This window comes from Somniosus microcephalus, chromosome 23, assembly GCF_052327205.1.
Source record: "Somniosus microcephalus isolate GS21.2 chromosome 23, FLI_Smic_1.0, whole genome shotgun sequence".
NCBI classification, from domain to species: Eukaryota; Metazoa; Chordata; class Chondrichthyes; order Squaliformes; family Somniosidae; genus Somniosus; species Somniosus microcephalus.
In genome coordinates, this window is record NC_141009.1 from 71,079,834 (window position 1) to 71,098,120 (window position 18,287).

An 18,287-nucleotide genomic window follows, 5' to 3' on the forward strand; every position below is an offset into this window, starting at 1 on the left:
GCAAATTGTGGCCTTCTGTCATGTTTGCTAAAGGTTCTTCTTCAGAGGAGGAATTTCAAGGGTTCAATGTTCGTCCCAAGAGGACTTCAGTAATGGAAATGGCTGCCATGGTGAAAGATGTAGGCCCAGCAAACCCTCTACGTCACCTCAGTGAACGTGATATTGAGCAGTGGGTTGATGCAGATAGAGAAGTTGCTGTTGTGCATTTGCTAAGTGATGATGAAATCATGGAGAATGTTTTGAATCCAAAGAAAGAAAAGGAAAGTGAGATGGAAAGTGAAGAGGATGAGATTTCTGAAGAGAACAAGATTTCTTGGGCTAAAGCTGCAGAAGATTTTGCTTCATTCCTCAAATTTGCTGAAAGGCAACCTTGCTATTCTGCCCAAGATGTTATGCACCTCCATATTCTGCATTCCATCTTTCTACAAAGGCGGCAAGAGTCCACTAAGCAAGCAGACATCCGGGACATGTTTAGGAAAGCTTCCAAAAGAGTTGGAGCAGTGGAAGTGCCTGAAGAATCTGTTGAAGTGCATGATCCTGATGACCCAGCTGGCATGGATATTCCTGATGAACCAGTTGGCTTGGAATAAGTGTATAGTCAACCACCGTACAGTACTTTATACTGTACTGTACAGTCGTTTAAAAGCTTTGTTTTACTGTTAAGTAATTAAAGATTTACGGATTACCCTCAACTGGCAGTACTGTACTTAATCAAGCATCTTCCACCATCCATTTAACACAACATTCTGTAGGTGAGCACCCAATTACTGTATACTGCACATTTCTTGATTTTTTAATTGTTCTTTGTTAAAAATAGCCTGGGTAGATAAACCGCTCCGTCATCCGGAAATTTTGATAAACCGGCAACACGCCGGTCCCGTCAGTGCCGGGTAAAAATGAGTTTTCTGTAATACCGGGTGCCTGAATTAGAAAGTGCTCTGTCTGCAGCATTAATCTAGCTGAAAATGTGACTAAAAAGTTCAGGAAGATGAATGTGTACAATCCCAGGACAGCTGCTGTGGGACAGGATACGGTTGCAAAACAACAGAGTGAATATCGAGGATTATCACTCACTGTGTCCTTGAAGTACATTCAAGGTTGTAGAACTTGCACCTGGTTATCTTTGCACTCGGTCACATGCAGCTTCGCAGAGCGCTGCATCCCCCGAGCAATTTATGACCAGCTTCGCACTTTGCTAGAGTCTGATTGCATTCACTGTGAAACACAACTTGCAATAGAAGCTCTTTCTGTTAATTCAATGCTGTACGGTAACATTTCTGCCCACCTCTCGCCCCTCCTCCCCTAAAGACGCTGACTCTCGCTGGGGTACAGGTCCACGGGCCTCAGCCAAGTGGGCATTCTTCAACTGTGAGCCTTGACGCTGAGTGTCGGCAGGATATTCAGCAACAGAGGCATCACATCCAAGTCCCATCGGCGCACCCGCATTTTCCACCAGCGGTCCTTGGACAGAACCCGAGCGGATTCTCTCTCCCCTATCCCAGGGTGCCGAAGCTAATTGTAGGGGCCCAACTCATTAGTTCATTGCTCTTTGTGGGATCGTGCTGCGCACAAATTGCTGTGTTTCCTACATTACAACAGTGACTACACTTCAAAAAGTACTTCATTGGCTGTGAAGAGCTTTGGGACGTCCTGAGGTTGTGGAAGGCGCTATAGAAATGCAAGTCTTTGTTTTCCTGCCCAATGCTTTCCCAGCCCATGCAGATGGGCTGAACCAGGGGGGATGACGTAAGAAAACTACTCGGCACTTGGTCTCAGCGCTAAACAAAGCTTTAATCAACTGTTTTACAACATGGAGCTCTAGTTGTGTCCTTCACTAGTTCCTGTTAAGAATGTCCTGCGCAAGCTGGGCCCGTGCCCGAGTATTTATACTCTCCCTGGACAGCGCCACCCGCAGGCCGCTCAGTATTATTTCATAAGACTTTCTTTCATAAATGATTGATTCATGTCAGGGGAACCAGGGAGTTCAGCTACATTCAGGTCAGGCGGGTATCAAACTCGCACCACCTATCTTTCACTGAGGCGGAGTTAGAAGGGGGCGGAAACGGACCCCTTTACAGGAAACTTTGTGCTATCCGGCACCGACGGGACCGAGCTGTTGCCGTCCCATCAAAACTGCCAGACAAACCAGCGCTAATGTTGAAACATACGGAGATTTTGAGCTCCATATCTGGCAACAAACCCTGTTGCTTAACAGCTTCTAAACAGTCGGCCGTACCTTGCAAGCGTCTCTGTAGCTTAGCAACAGCTTCAGCGAGACCTTGCAGAGCCTGACTGGTGAAAAAAAAGCAGGTTTTTTTTCTTTTCGCTAACGAAATGGCTCCTGATTTTTGCCGGTGGCTCGAGCATTCCGGACAGTTAACCTCCGGATAAACCAAAGTTTCCTGTATATTATTGTGACTGAATTAAGGGGGCAGCCACCAAACAAAAGCAAGACAAAAGGGCTTCAGCTTTGTCAGCATGAAGTTGATTTGGAATTCTGTGCGTGGAATGGGATAACAGATCATGACGTGATCTTCAACCTTCCTCTCCCAAGAACTTCGAAGGAAACCCTAGGCAGCAAAAGGGTTAAAAAGGAGCCAGTGTCGATCACGGTTAAAGTTGCTGCGAATGCTGATAAATCCAAGTTGAGAGCGATTGAGAAACAGCGGAGTGTTGGGGAATCGTCAATAGGACGGTTAAAGTCCGAACCTTATCAAAGTTTATAAGCGGGCATCACATGCACTCTGCACTGGCTTCTGTTCTCTGCTTGCTTTGTTACACGGTCGTTACACAGTCAAGGGGCTTCCTAATGTCTCTTCCCACTCTTCTCTCGCTGTTCCTGCTCCCACATAGCCTCCTCGGTAAGTTGTACATAATTTTTATAGTCACTTTCACTCCTTGTTATTCATAGATTGCAAGTGCATGAGATTCGGAGACATTTGGTGGCTAATATCGGACCAGAGAGTGACCAATGTCGGACCAGAGAGTGACCAATGTCGGACCAGAGAGTGACCAATGTCGGACCAGAGAGTGACCAATGTCGGACCAGAGTGTGACCAATGTCGGACCAGAGTGTGACCAATGTCGGACCAGAGAGTGACCAATGTAGGACCAGAGAGTGACCAATGTCGGACCAGAGAGTGACCAATGTCGGACCAGAGAGTGACCAATGTCGGACCAGAGAGAGAGCAATGTCGGACCAGAGAGAGAGCAATGTAGGACCAGAGAGTGACCAATGTAGGACCAGAGAGTGACCAATGTAGGACCAGAGAGTGACCAATGTAGGGCCAGAGAGTGGCCAATGTAGGGCCAGAGAGTGGCCAATGTAGGGCCAGAGAGTGGCCAATGTAGGGCCAGAGTGTGACCAATGTCGGACCAGAGTGTGACCAATGTCGGACCAGAGAGTGACCAATGTAGGACCAGAGAGTGACCAATGTCGGACCAGAGAGTGACCAATGTCGGACCAGAGAGTGACCAATGTCGGACCAGAGAGTGGCCAATGTCGGGCCAGAGAGTGGCCAATGTAGGACCAGAGAGTGACCAATGTAGGACCAGAGAGTGACCAATGTCGGACCAGAGAGTGACCAATGTAGGGCCAGAGAGTGACCAATGTAGGACCAGAGAGTGACCAATGTCGGACCAGAGAGTGGCCAATGTCGGGCCAGAGAGTGGCCAATGTAGGGCCAGAGAGTGACCAATGTAGGACCAGAGAGTGACCAATGTAGGGCCAGAGAGTGGCCAATGTAGGGCCAGAGAGTGGCCAATGTAGGGCCAGAGAGTGGCCAATGTAGGGCCAGAGTGTGACCAATGTCAGACCAGAGTGTGACCAATGTCGGACCAGAGAGTGACCAATGTCGGACCAGAGAGTGACCAATGTAGGACCAGAGAGTGACCAATGTCGGACCAGAGAGTGACCAATGTCGGACCAGAGAGTGACCAATGTCGGACCAGAGAGTGACCAATGTCGGACCAGAGAGTGGCCAATGTCGGACCAGAGAGTGACCAATGTCGGACCAGAGAGTGGCCAATGTCGGGCCAGAGAGTGGCCAATGTAGGGCCAGAGATTAACCAATGTAGGACCAGAGAGTGACCACTGTCGGACCAGAGAGTGACCAGTGTCGGACCAGAGAGTGACCAATGTCGGACCAGAGAGTGACCAGTGTCGGACCAGAGAGTGACCAATGTAGGACCAGAGATTAACCAATGTAGGACCAGAGAGTGACCACTGTCGGACCAGAGAGTGACCAGTGTCGGACCAGAGAGTGACCAATGTAGGACTAGTTTTAAAAGGGATAGAGCTAATGCAGGTAATTACAGGTGGTTCGTTTAATATCCGTGGAAGGGAACATTTTAGTCTTTAATTAAGGATGAAATTCCCACGTAGATAAAGAGAAAATAGTTAGGTGGATTTCAAAAGAAAGACTTTCATTTCTATAGCACCTTTCACGACCACTGGATGTCTCAAAGCGCTTTACAGCCAATGAAGTACTTCTGAAGTGTAGGCACTTCTGTAATGAAGGAAACGCAGCAGGAAGCAAGCATCTGCGCACAGCAAGCTCCCACAAACAGCAATGTGATAATAACCAGATAATCTGTTTTAGTTACGTGGATTGAGGGATAAGTATTGGCCAGGACACCGGGGAGAATTCCCCTGCTCTTCTTCAAAATAGTGCCCTGGGATCTTTTACGTCCACCTGAGAGAGTAGATGGGGCCTCGGTTTAACATCTCATCCAAAAGACGGCACCTCTGACAGTGCAGCACCCCCTCAGCACTGCACTGGAGTGTCAGCCTAGCTTTATGTGCTTAAATCCCTGGAGTGGGACTTAAACCCACAACTTTCTGACTCAGAGGCAAGTGTGCTACCCACTTTTTAAAAAATTATTATATTCTTTATTGAACATTCAGAACATTTACAACATCGTGATCATTCCATTGTATCATACAAATCAATTCCGCCGCTCTGCACAGTCATTCCTCCACCACATATCAACATCAAAACCTAAAGTTTAATTTGTCTCCTGTAGCATAAAATAATCGATTGTACTTTAAAAATTGATTGTAAAATACTATCTTTAAATTCTGAATAAAACATCCACAGAGCCTTATAATGATCTTTTAGCTTATATTTAAAATACTCTTTTAGATTGATTCTCCTCCCCTTAAAAAACAGAGCATTCCTTCTTTGCACAATCACGAATCTAGCCAAACTGAACATTAAATTAATTGCCGCTCCGCTAGACTCGGGCAGACTCTCCTGCAATCCCCATCTCAAAATTGAGTCCCACGGGATTCCCATTCTCGCTGTTCGGTCCCCACCCAGCAAAAAAACTTCACACAACTGTTGAACATCGTACTTAAAATCATTTAACTGTGGACATAACACCAGTAAATGGGACAGAGTCCCATCCCGTGTCCCACACACTGGGCAAGTTGCCGCCTCCACTCGTCCAATCTTACACAAGACCGTCATGGTAAAAATCCGGTTATGAGCCAATTTGAAATCCAGTTCAATCCACTCTGGACATTTAAAATTCGCCCACACTCCCTTCCAAATCCTGTTGAAGTCCAGCTGTGGGTATATACTCTGCCAAAACTCCTGACCAGCAGGTGTCTTGAATCTCCATTCTCTAAATACCTCATAAAAATCTCGAGTATTACAGTTGTCAAATTGGACCAACTCTCCCCCTTTCTCCAGCAGAAAGCTTGGAAAAGCAGGACGCATTTTACTTCCTTTGGAGATTTCCGCATTTATTTCTTCCATCCAATCCTGTGGCATTGCCCTCACAATCTTCTCATACATGATTCCTATTGCTTTTTCCTTCTACCTCCTGATCCTCCTCCCACACCATGTCCCTCACTATCGCTTCCGGCAACCAACCTGGAATCACCTCGTATAATACATCTTTCACCGATATAATCCCAGCTTTTATAAAAGCTTGATTAAACAATACCTCTCCTTCAATGTTAACCCACCTGTTCAAAAATAAGGGCTGTTCTAAAAATTCCTCAGCCCCCTTGGGCATAAACTGCACACTTTTTAAAAATTGGGCCCAAGTCTCTACAACCCCCTTATAAAACCTATGGAGAAGTTTAATCGATTTCAAAAACATATTATTGTATTCCATATACAATATCCCCTGCCCTCCTATCCCACTTCGTTTAAAAAAATGCTCAAAACAATTCTTCCAAAAACTTGTATTTGACATCTGAAGAAATCTCTTCACCCATTTGATTCTAAAGGATTTTTTTTCAGATCAATATCTGGGAAATTGAGTCCTCCCTGATTTCTCCGTCCAATGATGGTATTGTAAGCCACCAAGACTGGTTTCCCTTCCCATAAAAACCTCACCCAAGCCTCTCGGATGGACTTTTCCGCCCACTCAGGAATATCCTCCACCGTCAATAAGTACCATAGCTTAGATAGCAGGAGGGCAGACACCGCTGTCGCTCTTCTTGCACTTTCAACCACCTTCTTTCCCATCTTCCCAAAATCTTTTTAATTTTCATAACCTTCGGTTCTCAATTTAATCGATCCACTTCATCCCTGTCTTTCTTGTACCCCATATGCACCCTTAGAACTTCCAAAACCTCCACCACCTTAAAGGGACATTACCCCAACCGTTCCCCCCTACCCCTTCCTGCAACCAGGCATTGGGACTTACGATAATTCACTCTGGCACCTGAAGCTCTACAATATTCCTCCACTACATCCATAGCTTTCCTCACTGACTCCCCATTTCTCAATGTTAAGGTTGTGTCATCTGCATATTGGTGTATCACCGACACCAGCCCGGAACTGGGAACCACAATCCCAACTACACCTTTACGATAGCAAAATACTGCAGATGCTGGAAATCCGAAATAACAATAGAAAATGCTGGAAAAACTCAGCAGGCCAGGCAACATCCGTGGAGAGAAATTAGAGTCGACGTTTCGGGTCGAAACCCTTTTTCAAAACTGGAAAGGAAATAAAATAGATCGAAGGCAGGGCTGCGATAGAACAAAAGAAGTAAAAGAAGTAAAAGAGACATTAAGAGGTATTCAAAACCAGACGAGACGGTAATAGGACAGTGGATACAAAAGACGGCAAGATTCGGTGTGAAGTGTACTGGCAGGATGAGAGACTGCTGCCATGTGGGAGAGAGAAAAAAAAAGGGAAGGGGGGGGTGAAGGGAAGACCCAAAACAAAGGGGTGGAAAAAAATATAAGTAAAAATGTAATAGGGGCCGAGGTTATGATCTGAAATTGTTGAACTCGATATTGAGTCCGGAAGGCTGTAAAGTGCCTAATCGGAGGATGAGGTGCTGTTCCTCGAGTTTACGTTGAGCTTCCGTGGAACAATGCAAGAGGCCAAGGACGGTGAGGTCCGAGTGGGAATGGAGCGGTGAATTAAAATGACAGGCGACCAGAAGCTCGGGGTCCCCCTTACGGACTGAACGGAGGTGTTCCGCAAAGCGGTCGCCCAATCTGCGTTTGGTCTCCCCAATGTAGAGGAGACCGCATCATGAGCAGCGAATACAGTATACTAGATTGCAAGAAGTACAAGTAAATCGCTGTTTCACCTGGAAGGGGTGTTTGGGGCCCTGGACAGTGGGAATGGGGGAGGTGTAGGGGCAGGTGTTACATCTCCTCCGCTTGCACGGGAAGGCGCCAGGCGAAGGGGAAGGGCTGTTGGGGGTGATAGAGGAGTGGACCAGGGTGTCTCGGAGGGAGCGGTCCCTTATATTTTTTTTCACCACTTTGTTTTGGATTTTCCCTCCCCCCCCCCCCCTTTCCTTTTTTTTTCTCTCTCCCACATGGCAGCTGTCTCCCATCCTGCCAGTACACTTCACACCTAATCCGAGCCGTCTTTTGTATCCACTGTCCTATTACCATCTCGTCTGGTTTTGAATACCTCTTAATGTCTCTTTTACTTCTTTTACTTCCTTTGTTCTAGCGCAGCCCGGCCTTCGATCTATTTTATTTCCTTTCCAGTTTGAAAAAGGGTTTCGACCCGAAATGTCGACTCTAATTTCTCTCCACGGATGTTGCCTGGCCTGCTGAGTTTTTCCAGCATTTTCTGTTGTTATTCCCAACTACACCTTGTTTCTTTCGCATCATGTAACCTAATGGTTCTGCTACCAATGCGGATTTAAATTTAAAACAGAAATAGACAGTTTCCTAGCAGTAAAGGGAATTAAGGGTTACGGGGAGCGGGCAGGAATTTGGACATGAGTCTAGGTTCGGATCGGTCATGGCCCTGTGGGTAGCGGAGCGGGCCCAGGGGCCGTGTAGCCTGATCCTGCTCCTATTTCGTGTGTCTAATTCTGTTAGATTCAGGAGATGGTCCTGTGATAGTGGATTGGCGGTTAGGATCAGATCAGCCATGATCTTATTGAATGGCGGAGCAGGCTCGAGGGGCCGATTGGCCTACTCCTGCTCCTATTTCTTATGTTCTTATGTAATGTGTACAACAATGGGGACAGGGGACAACCCTGTCTCACTGATCTCTGTATCGGAAAATACTTGGATAAAAAACCATTACATTTAACACAGCTAAATATGTTTGAATAAAAAATCTTTATCCACTCAATGAAATTTTCCCAAAACCAAGTGCTTCCAAAACCATCAATAAAAACTCATGAGAGACCCTATCAAAGGCTTTCTCTAGATCTATCTTTAGTACATAAGCCTCCCTCCCACTCTCTTCCATGAGCTCTATCACATCTCGGATTGAGACCACAGAATCTGCGATGTCCCGGCCTATGACTGCATAGGACTGAGAGGGCAAAACTATCTGCGGCAACACCTCCTTCATACGATTTGCCATAACCCTCGCCAAGATCTTATAACTCACATTTAATAATGTGATGGGCCTCCAATTCTTCAGATCCCGTCTATCCCCTTTATTTTTATAAGCTAAGCTTATGACACCTCTCCTCATAGATGGGGCCAGGCTTCCCTCAATTTTAATTTCCTTCAAAACTCCTAAGAGCAATGGACTTAAAATCTCGAAAAATTCTTTATAAAATTCTGCACTTAGTCCATCGGACCCTGGGCTTTTCCCCCCCTTCATTCCACTTATTGCTACTTTTATTTCCGCTAATCCTACTTCTTTGTCACACATGCTTCTCTCATCCTCCTTTAAACCCTCTTCAATAAAAGCAGCAACCTTCTCCATCAACAAATTGGAAATGTCTTCTTTAGTATATAACTCTTGATAAAAGCTGCTAGCCGCCTCTAAAATCTCCCCACTTTCATGAATGATCGTCCCCCCAACCTTCAACTCTTCAATTAATGATAATCTCTGTCGCAGCTTCTCTTGCTCTAGAAAATATCTAGTGCATCTTTCGCCCTCCAATGCATCTCTAGCCTTTGCACGGAGAATGGCCCCCTTGCATTTTTCAGCTTGCAATAATTCCCATTTTTCCTTTAACACCCGGAACTTAGCCTCAGCTCCCTTATCCCCTCCGTCAACTGCTTTACAGACATCCGTAAACCTTTTGTTTATATTCTCTTCTCGATGCCGGTTAGCTGCCGCTCTCTTTTTCCCATAACGCACCGAAAAAACTTTTACCTCATATTTGAAATTGTCCCACCAAACACTTCTTTCTTTCAAGAACAAAGGTTCCTTCCGAGCATTCTTTATTATATTTAAAATCCCTTCTTTATAAGCAAATTCTTTCAGGTATTGATTGTTTAAAATCCACACCCCTGAACCGATCTTAACTCTGCTGTTCCTAATTCTAAGAACCAAAGCCGAGTGGTCACTAAAAAATACTTTTTTATAATAAATCTCCATCACCTCAGAACTTAACCCTTCCCGCATTAACACAAAATCTATTCAGCTCTGTTTTAAAACATCACCCACCCAACCTGATCTGGAGAACTCCCTTTTTGTGGGGTTCTGGTCCCTCCATAAGTCTCTCAAATTTAAATTTGCCATCATTTTTACAATCATCCCTCTGGAGTTATCATCCTTAAAGGTCATCTGGGCTGAAATGTCCATCCGAGATAAAAATACATTAAAATCCCCCACTATACAAGGATTTTCCACCTCTGCCACTTCAGTGAATAACAACCGAAAAAACTCGCGACGCTTGCAATGGTCGTTCGGTGCATAGATATTAAAGAGATCACAATTAAATTCCTCCATTTTTACCCTTAGCCGTAAAAATCTCCCCTCAGTGTCCTTGTCCACCAAGGCAACGTTCTCTTTTATGGACAGACTCACCAAAACAGCCACCCCTCTACGGTTATTGTTTGCACAACTTGCAAACACCTCTCCCTTCCAAACCTTCCGAACTCTTTCTAGGATATCCTCATCCCAAAAGGTTTCTTGCAGACACAACAAGTCCGTGCCTTTTAAACCCTGCAACAACTGCTGCAATTTCTTCTCACCCCTCAGTCCGTTCACATTAATCGAGACCAATGTAATCATGGCTCCGAAGAAGGGAAGTATGCCTGATAATCTCCCCATCATTTAATCTCTGGCCCTTCCCTCCTCACATGCTCCTTCCCAACTTTTCGGCCAGCTGTTGCTTTTTCCTGCAGCCTCCGACTCTTTTTCACCTCCTGTTTGAACCTTCCCTGCTGTTTCAGCCTCTTCCTTGCATTAAGTTTGGGCCCAGGAGCTGCCCTTTCTCCCTCCTTCTGCCCCTCACTAACCTTTCCCTTTCCACATGATGCCACCCCACCCCCGACTTCCATGTCTCTGTCCCCCTCTAATTCCTCACTCTCAAGCTCTTCTCTAACACTCTGTGCCTGCTCCCCGTCAGATACATAATCCTGCTCCCCGTCAGATACTTCATCTCCCATAGAGAGTCTTCCTGCTATCGCAGTTTCTCCAACAGTGCCGCTCCCTTCGACCACGTCTCTACCTCTGACCCTTGCTCCCTGATTCTTCTCTCTCTGGGACAATGGCGCATTTATATTGCTCCCGCCTGGCATCTTTGTCTCACCGCTCCCGTCCTGCTGCCCCTTTAAGGCTCCTGCCTCTTGCACCCTCTCCTTGTCTTGCCCCCTCCTGCTCACCGAGATGTCCGACTCCCCATCTTTCTTTGGAGTACTTACATTTACCATGCACCCCGCTCCCGCCTCCTCTCCCCCCGCAGACACCAGATTGTTTAGGGAGAGCTGAACCGTATTATGGCTCGAGTCTGCCCTCGACCCATGCTGCCCTCTGCTGTCTTTGGTCTTTTCCACTGTACTTGGTGTGTTTTCCACCATCTCCATCCTGTTCTCTGCTCCGCAATTTTCTGCCTCTTCCTGCACTCTTTTCTCCTTCAATTTACCAGCTGTGTCCTCCGACTGCTCTGCGAACTTTCAAACTGAGTAAAAGTCTTTCTACCTCCTCTCGGCCACTGGCCGTCACCTTGAACCCAACATTCGGCTTTGGTCGGCAGGCAAAGCAGCTTCCCTCGGCACAGTCCTCATGTAGCGCTTGGATAATATCCCGAGCTCGTATCTCCTTATCCTCGCACTGAACCACCACCGTGTTTTCTTTTCCAAACCTCCTGGGGTCCCAGCCCGAATCTTTGGGCCTTTTTCTCTCCCTTCCAACAACAGTTTCTCCCCTAATTAAATTCATCTTGGGAACACTGTCCTCTGAGGGGCCCGGCACTCTGGATCCCTCAGCAGTCATCTGGCTGCTGTTTATGGGCCAAAAGGCCCTAAAACCTGAAAAAGAAAACCAACAACCTTTTACCAGCTTACTCCAACTCCCTGCAGCAATCAGGCAACCAGCAGCACCGGCTCACTCCTAGCCCCTCCCACCTAGAGAGTGCTGCCCACTGAGACACAGCTGACACTGACAAAGGGACGATAGTGATTGACAAACCTCCTAGAATTCTTTACCAGATGTGGTTGATGGGGAAATGCAGTGGATGTAGTGTACATGGACTTTAGGAAAGCCTTTGACAAGGTACTACATGAGAGATTACTGGAGAAGATTAAGAGGTATAGAATTAGGGGGAGGATAGCAAACTGGATTAAAAATTGGTTCGAAGGGAGAAAACAGAGAGTCGGAGTTAAAGGCAGTTTTCCAGAGTGGTTGGGAGTGGGTAGTGGTGTCCCACAGGGTTCTGTTCTGGGGCCACTTTTGTTCACTCTGTGGATCAAGGATTTGGATATAGGACTAGAGGGAGTGGTGTCCAAATTTGAAGATGAAAACACAATAGTGTGGCGGAGCCACTAAGGGACTCCAATCAATTGTATATAATTCCCTTTAATAATATGTTGGCTACAGCTTGAGTCTGTATCTTTGTTTTCACTGTTTACATGTACAGAGCGCGATCACTTTAATAGCACGGGCAAACGCGATGACGTTACGCCGTTCATCACGTGATCCCTCACCGGCGGGAAAACGTGATGACGTCATGACGTCAGCCACGGGACCGCCCTAGCAGTCCTCGTGGAGCCTCCGAACTGACTAGACCTATATTCGATGTTCTCCTGTAGTTATCTGTTAAACTCTGTTAGTTTTCATTAAACCTCGTTGATTTGATCGCCTGAGTGGACCTCAGTCTTTTGGATAGGAACTAGACCTTCCTACAATAGGAGATTTTGGGTTAGAATTTGTTGTCAAAATAACGGTCAGGTTAATGGTGTTCACTGTTATTTATGGGTAATTGGTTTAGGAACTTCAGGTGAGGGGCAGATGCACGGTTAAATGTGAATATCCAAGAGTTGCTGTCGAGTTGCACCGCTCTGCCGTGAGCTTCACCCTGAGCCTCCTGTTTTCTTTAGGAACTTGCTGTATTTGCCCATTATTCTCGCCACAGAAAGTTAACTCTGGTCATTACAAGCAGAAGTTTGCAAGCAGAAGTGGCCCCAGAACTGAACTCTGTGGGTCACCTCGACCCACTCCCAACCACTCTGGGAAACTGCCCTGAACTCCGACTCTCTGTTTTCTCCCTTCGAACCCATTTTTAAGAACCTTTTTAATGACGTGATGTGTTAATGATCTCTCTGGCACTGAAAATTAACTAACAGTGTGGAGTCTCGTTCCTTCAGGTTTTACATTTTTCGGGGAGATTTAAAAAGTGTCAAATTTTAAATTAAAAATGTTTTTCTAATTTTTTTCTTTCTGTCTCTTTTTTCTCTCTCTATTAATTCAATCTTTCTCTTTATTTCTCTTTTTGTACCTGATTTGACGATGAATTCACCTCCTTTAATTTACCCTAGTGTCAGCTGTGGCTCAGTGGGGTAGCACACTCACCTCTGAGTCAGAAGGTTGTGGGTTCAAGCACATAAATCTCGGCTGACACTCCAGTGCAGTACTGAGGGAGCGCTGCACTGTCCGAGGGTCAGTACTGAGGGAGCACCGCACTGTCGGAGGTGCAGTGCTGAGGGAGTGCTGCACTGTCCGAGGGTCAGTACTGAGGGAGCACCGCACTGTCGGAGGTGCAGTACTGAGGGAGGGCTGCACTGTCGGAGGGGCAGTACTGAGGGAGGGCTGCACTGTCGGAGGGGCAGTACTGAGGGAGCACCGCACTGTCGGAGGTGCAGTACTGAGGGAGCACCGCACTGTCGGAGGTGCAGTACTGAGGGAGCACCGCACTGTCGGAGGGGCAGTACTGAGGGAGCGCCGCACTGTCGGAGGTGCAGTGCTGAGGGAGTGCTGCACTGTCGGAGGTGCAGTACTGAGGGAGCGCCGCACTGTCGGAGGGGCAGTACTGAGGGAGCGCCGCACTGTCGGAGGGGCAGTACTGAGGGAGTGCTGCACTGTCCGAGGGTCAGTACTGAGGGAGCACCGCACTGTCGGAGGTGCAGTACTGAGGGAGGGCTGCACTGTCGGAGGGGCAGTACTGAGGGAGGGCTGCACTGTCGGAGGGGCAGTACTGAGGGAGCACCGCACTGTCGGAGGTGCAGTACTGAGGGAGCACCGCACTGTCAGAGGTGCAGTACTGAGGGAGCACCGCACTGTCGGAGGGGCAGTACTGAGGGAGCGCCGCACTGTCGGAGGTGCAGTGCTGAGGGAGTGCTGCACTGTCGGAGGTGCAGTACTGAGGGAGCGCCGCACTGTCGGAGGGGCAGTACTGAGGGAGCGCCGCACTGTCGGAGGGGCAGTACTGAGGGAGAGCTGCACTGTCCGAGGGTCAGTACTGAGGGAGCGCCGCACTGTCGGAGGTGCAGTGCTGAGGGAGTGCTGCACTGTCGGAGGTGCAGTACTGAGGGAGTGCCGCACTGTCGGAGGTGCCGTCTTTCAGATGAGACGTTAAACCGAGGCCCCGTCTGCTCTCTCAGATAAAAGATCCCACGGCACTATTTTGAAGAAGAGCAGGGGAGTTCTCCCCAGTGTCCTGGCCAATATTTATCCCTCAAATCAACATAACAAATAAACAGATGATCTGGTCATGCTCACATTGCTGTTTGTGGGAGCTTGCTGTGCACAAATTAGCTGCCACGTTTCCCACATTACAACAGTGACTACACTCCAAAAAGTATTTCATTGGCTGTAAAGCACTTTGAGACGTCCAGTGGTCGTGAAAGGCGTTATATAAATGCAAGTCTTTCTTTCTTTCATTTCTCCTACCGCTGTTTATTTCCCAATCATTAACCTCATTGGTTAAGGAGATACCCTGTTGGTTGGCCTGTTCACTCGGGTCCCAGATGCCCTGTTCCCCTCGCTGCGCCGTTTTCAGCTCGCGCTTCCAGCAGCTATGTGGGCACAAATGGTTTGAGCTGAGGGGTGCAGGGGGAAGTCTAACTAACGGCAGGGGCTGTTAGATGGCCCGCTACAGCACAATCTGCTCCATACTTCATTCGAGAAGACCAAAGGGGTGTTGATAAGATGGGGGAATGGGCTAAAATATGGGAGCTGGAATTCAATGTCAGTAAGTGTGAGGAGATGCATTTTGTTAAAAAGTACCAGCAGTAATTATACTGTGACTGGAAGTAGGCTCGGGGCTGTGGGAGCAGAGGGATTTGGGGAAGTAGGCTCGGGGCTGTGGGAGAGCAGAGGGATTTGGGGAAGTGGGCTCGGGGCTGTGGGGGAGCAGAGGGATTTGGGGAAGTAGGCTCGGGGCTGTGGGGGAGCAGAGGGATTTGGGGAAGTGGGCTCGGGGCTGTGGGGAGCAGAGGGATTTGGGGAAGTAGGCTCGGGGCTGTGGGAGAGCAGAGGGATTTGGGGAAGTAGGCTCGGGGCTGTGGGGGAGCAGAGGGATTTGGGGAAGTGGGCTCGGGGCTGTGGGGAGCAGAGGGATTTGGGGAAGTAGGCTCGGGGCTGTGGGAGAGCAGAGGGATTTGGGGAAGTAGGCTCGGGGCTGTGGGGGAGCAGAGGGATTTGGGGAAGTAGGCTCGGGGCTGTGGGATCAGAGGGATTTGGGGAAGTAGGCTCGGGGCTGTGGGAGAGCAGAGGGATTTGGGGAAGTAGGCTCGGGGCTGTGGGGGAGCAGAGGGATTTGGGGAAGTGGGCTCGGGGCTGTGGGATCAGAGGGATTTGGGGAAGTAGGCTCGGGGCTGTGGGATCAGAGGGATTTGGGGAAGTAGGCTCGGGGCTGTGGGAGAGCAGAGGGATTTGGGGAAGTGGGCTCGGGGCTGTGGGGGAGCAGAGGGATTTGGGGAAGTGGGCTCGGGGCTGTGGGATCAGAGGGATTTGGGGAAGTAGGCTCGGGGCTGTGGGATCAGAGGGATTTGGGGAAGTAGGCTCGGGGCTGTGGGAGAGCAGAGGGATTTGGGGAAGTGGGCTCGGGGCTGTGGGGAGCAGAGGGATTTGGGGAAGTAGGCTCGGGGCTGTGGGGGAGCAGAGGGATTTGGGGAACAGGCTCGGGGCTGTGGGAGAGCAGAGGGATTTGGGGAAGTAGGCTCGGGGCTGTGGGATCAGAGGGATTTGGGGAAGTAGGCTCGGGGCTGTGGGGAGCAGAGGGATTTGGGGAAGTGGGCTCGGGGCTGTGGGATCAGAGGGATTTGGGGAAGTAGGCTCGGGGCTGTGGGATCAGAGGGATTTGGGGAAGTAGGCGTAGGCTCGGGGCTGTGGGGAGAGCAGAGGGATTTGGGGAAGTAGGCTCGGGGCTGTGGGGGAGCAGAGGGATTTGGGGAAGTAGGCTCGGGGCTGTGGGAGAGCAGAGGGATTTGGGGAAGTAGGCTCGGGGCTGTGGGGAGCAGAGGGATTTGGGGAAGTAGGCTCGGGGCTGTGGGGGAGCAGAGGGATTTGGGGAAGTAGGCTCGGGGCTGTGGGGGAGCAGAGGGATTTGGGGAAGTAGGCTCGGGGCTGTGGGAGAGCGGAGGGATTTGGGGAAGTAGGCTCGGGGCTGTGGGATCAGAGGGATTTGGGGAAGTGGACTCGGGGCTGTGGGGGAGCAGAGGGATTTGGGGAAGTAGGCTCGGGGCTGTGGGAGAGCAGAGGGATTTGGGGAAGTAGGCTCGGGGCTGTGGGGGAGCAGAGGGATTTGGGGAAGTGGGCTCGGGGCTGTGGGGGAGCAGAGGGATTTGGGGAAGTAAGCTCGGGGCTGTGGGGAGCAGAGGGATTTGGGGAAGTAGGCTCGGGGCTGTGGGAGAGCAGAGGGATTTGGGGAAGTAGGCTCGGGGCTGTGGGGGAGCAGAGGGATTTGGGGAAGTAGGCTCGGGGCTGTGGGAGAGCAGAGGGATTTGGGGAAGTGGGCTCGGGGCTGTGGGGAGCAGAGGGAGTTGGGGAAGTAGGCTCGGGGCTGTGGGGGAGCAGAGGGATTTGGGGAAGTGGGCTCGGGGCTGTGGGAGCAGAGGGATTTGGGGAAGTGGGCTCGGGGCTGTGGAGGAGCAGAGGGATTTGGGGAAGTGGGCTCGGGGCTGTGGGAGCAGAGGGATTTGGGGAAGTGGGCTCGGGGCTGTGGGGAGAGCAGAGGGATTTGGGGAAGTGGGCTCGGGGCTGTGGGAGAGCAGAGGGATTTGGGGAAGTGGGCTCGGGGCTGTGGGGATCAGAGGGATTTGGGGAAGTAGTCTCGGGGCTGTGGGATCAGAGGGATTTGGGGAAGTGGGCTCGGGGCTGTGGGAGAGCAGAGGGATTTGGGGAAGTGGGCTCGGGGCTGTGGGGAGCAGAGGGAGTTGGGGAAGTAGGCTCGGGGCTGTGGGGAGCAGAGGGATTTGGGGAAGTGGGCTCGGGGCTGTGGGAGAGCAGAGGGATTTGGGGAAGTAGGCTCGGGGCTGTGGGATCAGAGGGATTTGGGGAAGTGGGCTCGGGGCTGTGGGAGAGCAGAGGGATTTGGGGAAGTAGGCTCGGGGCTGTGGGATCAGAGGGATTTGGGGAAGTAGGCTCGGGGCTGTGGGATCAGAGGGATTTGGGGAAGTGGGCTCGGGGCTGTGGGGGAGCAGAGGGATTTGGGGAAGTAGGCTCGGGGCTGTGGGAGCAGAGGGATTTGGGGAAGTGGGCTCGGGGCTGTGGGAGAGCAGAGGGATTTGGGGAAGTAGGCTCGGGGCTGTGGGGGAGCAGAGGGATTTGGGGAAGTAGGCTCGGGGCTGTGGGATCAGAGGGATTTGGGGAAGTAGGCTCGGGGCTGTGGGGGAGCAGAGGGATTTGGGGAAGTAGGCTTGGGGCTGTGGGGGAGCGGAGGGATTTGGGGAAGTAGGCTCGGGGCTGTGGGGGAGCGGAGGGATTTGGGGAAGTGGGCTCGGGGCTGTGGGGAGCAGAGGGATTTGGGGAAGTAGGCTCGGGGCTGTGGGGAGCAGAGGGATTTGGGGAAGTAGGCTCGGGGCTGTGGGGAGAGCAGAGGGATTTGGGGAAGTAGGCTCGGGGCTGTGGGGGAGCAGAGGGATTTGGGGAAGTAGGCTCGGGGCTGTGGGGGAGCGGAGGGATTTGGGGAAGTAGGCTCGGGGCTGTGAGAGAGCAGAGGGATTTGGGGAAGTAGGCTCGGGGCTGTGGGGGAGCGGAGGGATTTGGGGAAGTAGGCTCGGGGCTGTGGGATCAGACGGATTTGGGGAAGTGGGCTCGGGGCTGTGGGATCAGAGGGATTTGGGGAAGTAGGCTCGGGGCTGTGGGATCAGAGGGATTTGGGGAAGTAGGCTCTGGGCTGTGGGATCAGAGGGATTTGGGGAAGTGGGCTCGGGGCTGTGGGGAGAGGAGAGGGATTTGGGGAAGTAGGCTGCGTCTGTGGGAGAGCAGAGGGATTTGGGGAAGTGGGCTCGGGGCTGGGGAAGCAGAGGGATTTGGGGAAGTAGGCTCGGGGCTGTGGGAGAGCAGAGGGATTTGGGGAAGTGGGCTCGGGGCTGTGGGAGAGAGCAGAGGGATTTGGGGAAGTGGGCTCGGGGCTGTGGGGAGAGCGGAGGGATTTGGGGAAGTGGGCTCGGGACTGTGGGAGTGCAGAGGGATTTGGGGAAGTGGGCTCGGGGCTGT

At 50.4% G+C, this 18,287-nt stretch overlaps 1 protein-coding gene across 1 annotated transcript in view; it reads left to right on the forward strand.

The window, feature by feature from the left end:
* The first annotated feature begins 2,752 nt into the window (after positions 1-2,752).
* The window catches only part of mamdc4 (MAM domain containing 4), a 365,757-nt gene continuing 350,222 nt past the window's right edge, over positions 2,753-18,287 (forward strand). Inside the window, exon 1 of the mRNA XM_085965967.1 lies at positions 2,753-2,861. Coding sequence (XP_085822093.1) covers positions 2,810-2,861 — 52 coding nt within the window. The 5' untranslated portion in view covers positions 2,753-2,809. The remainder of the gene's footprint in view (positions 2,862-18,287) is intronic.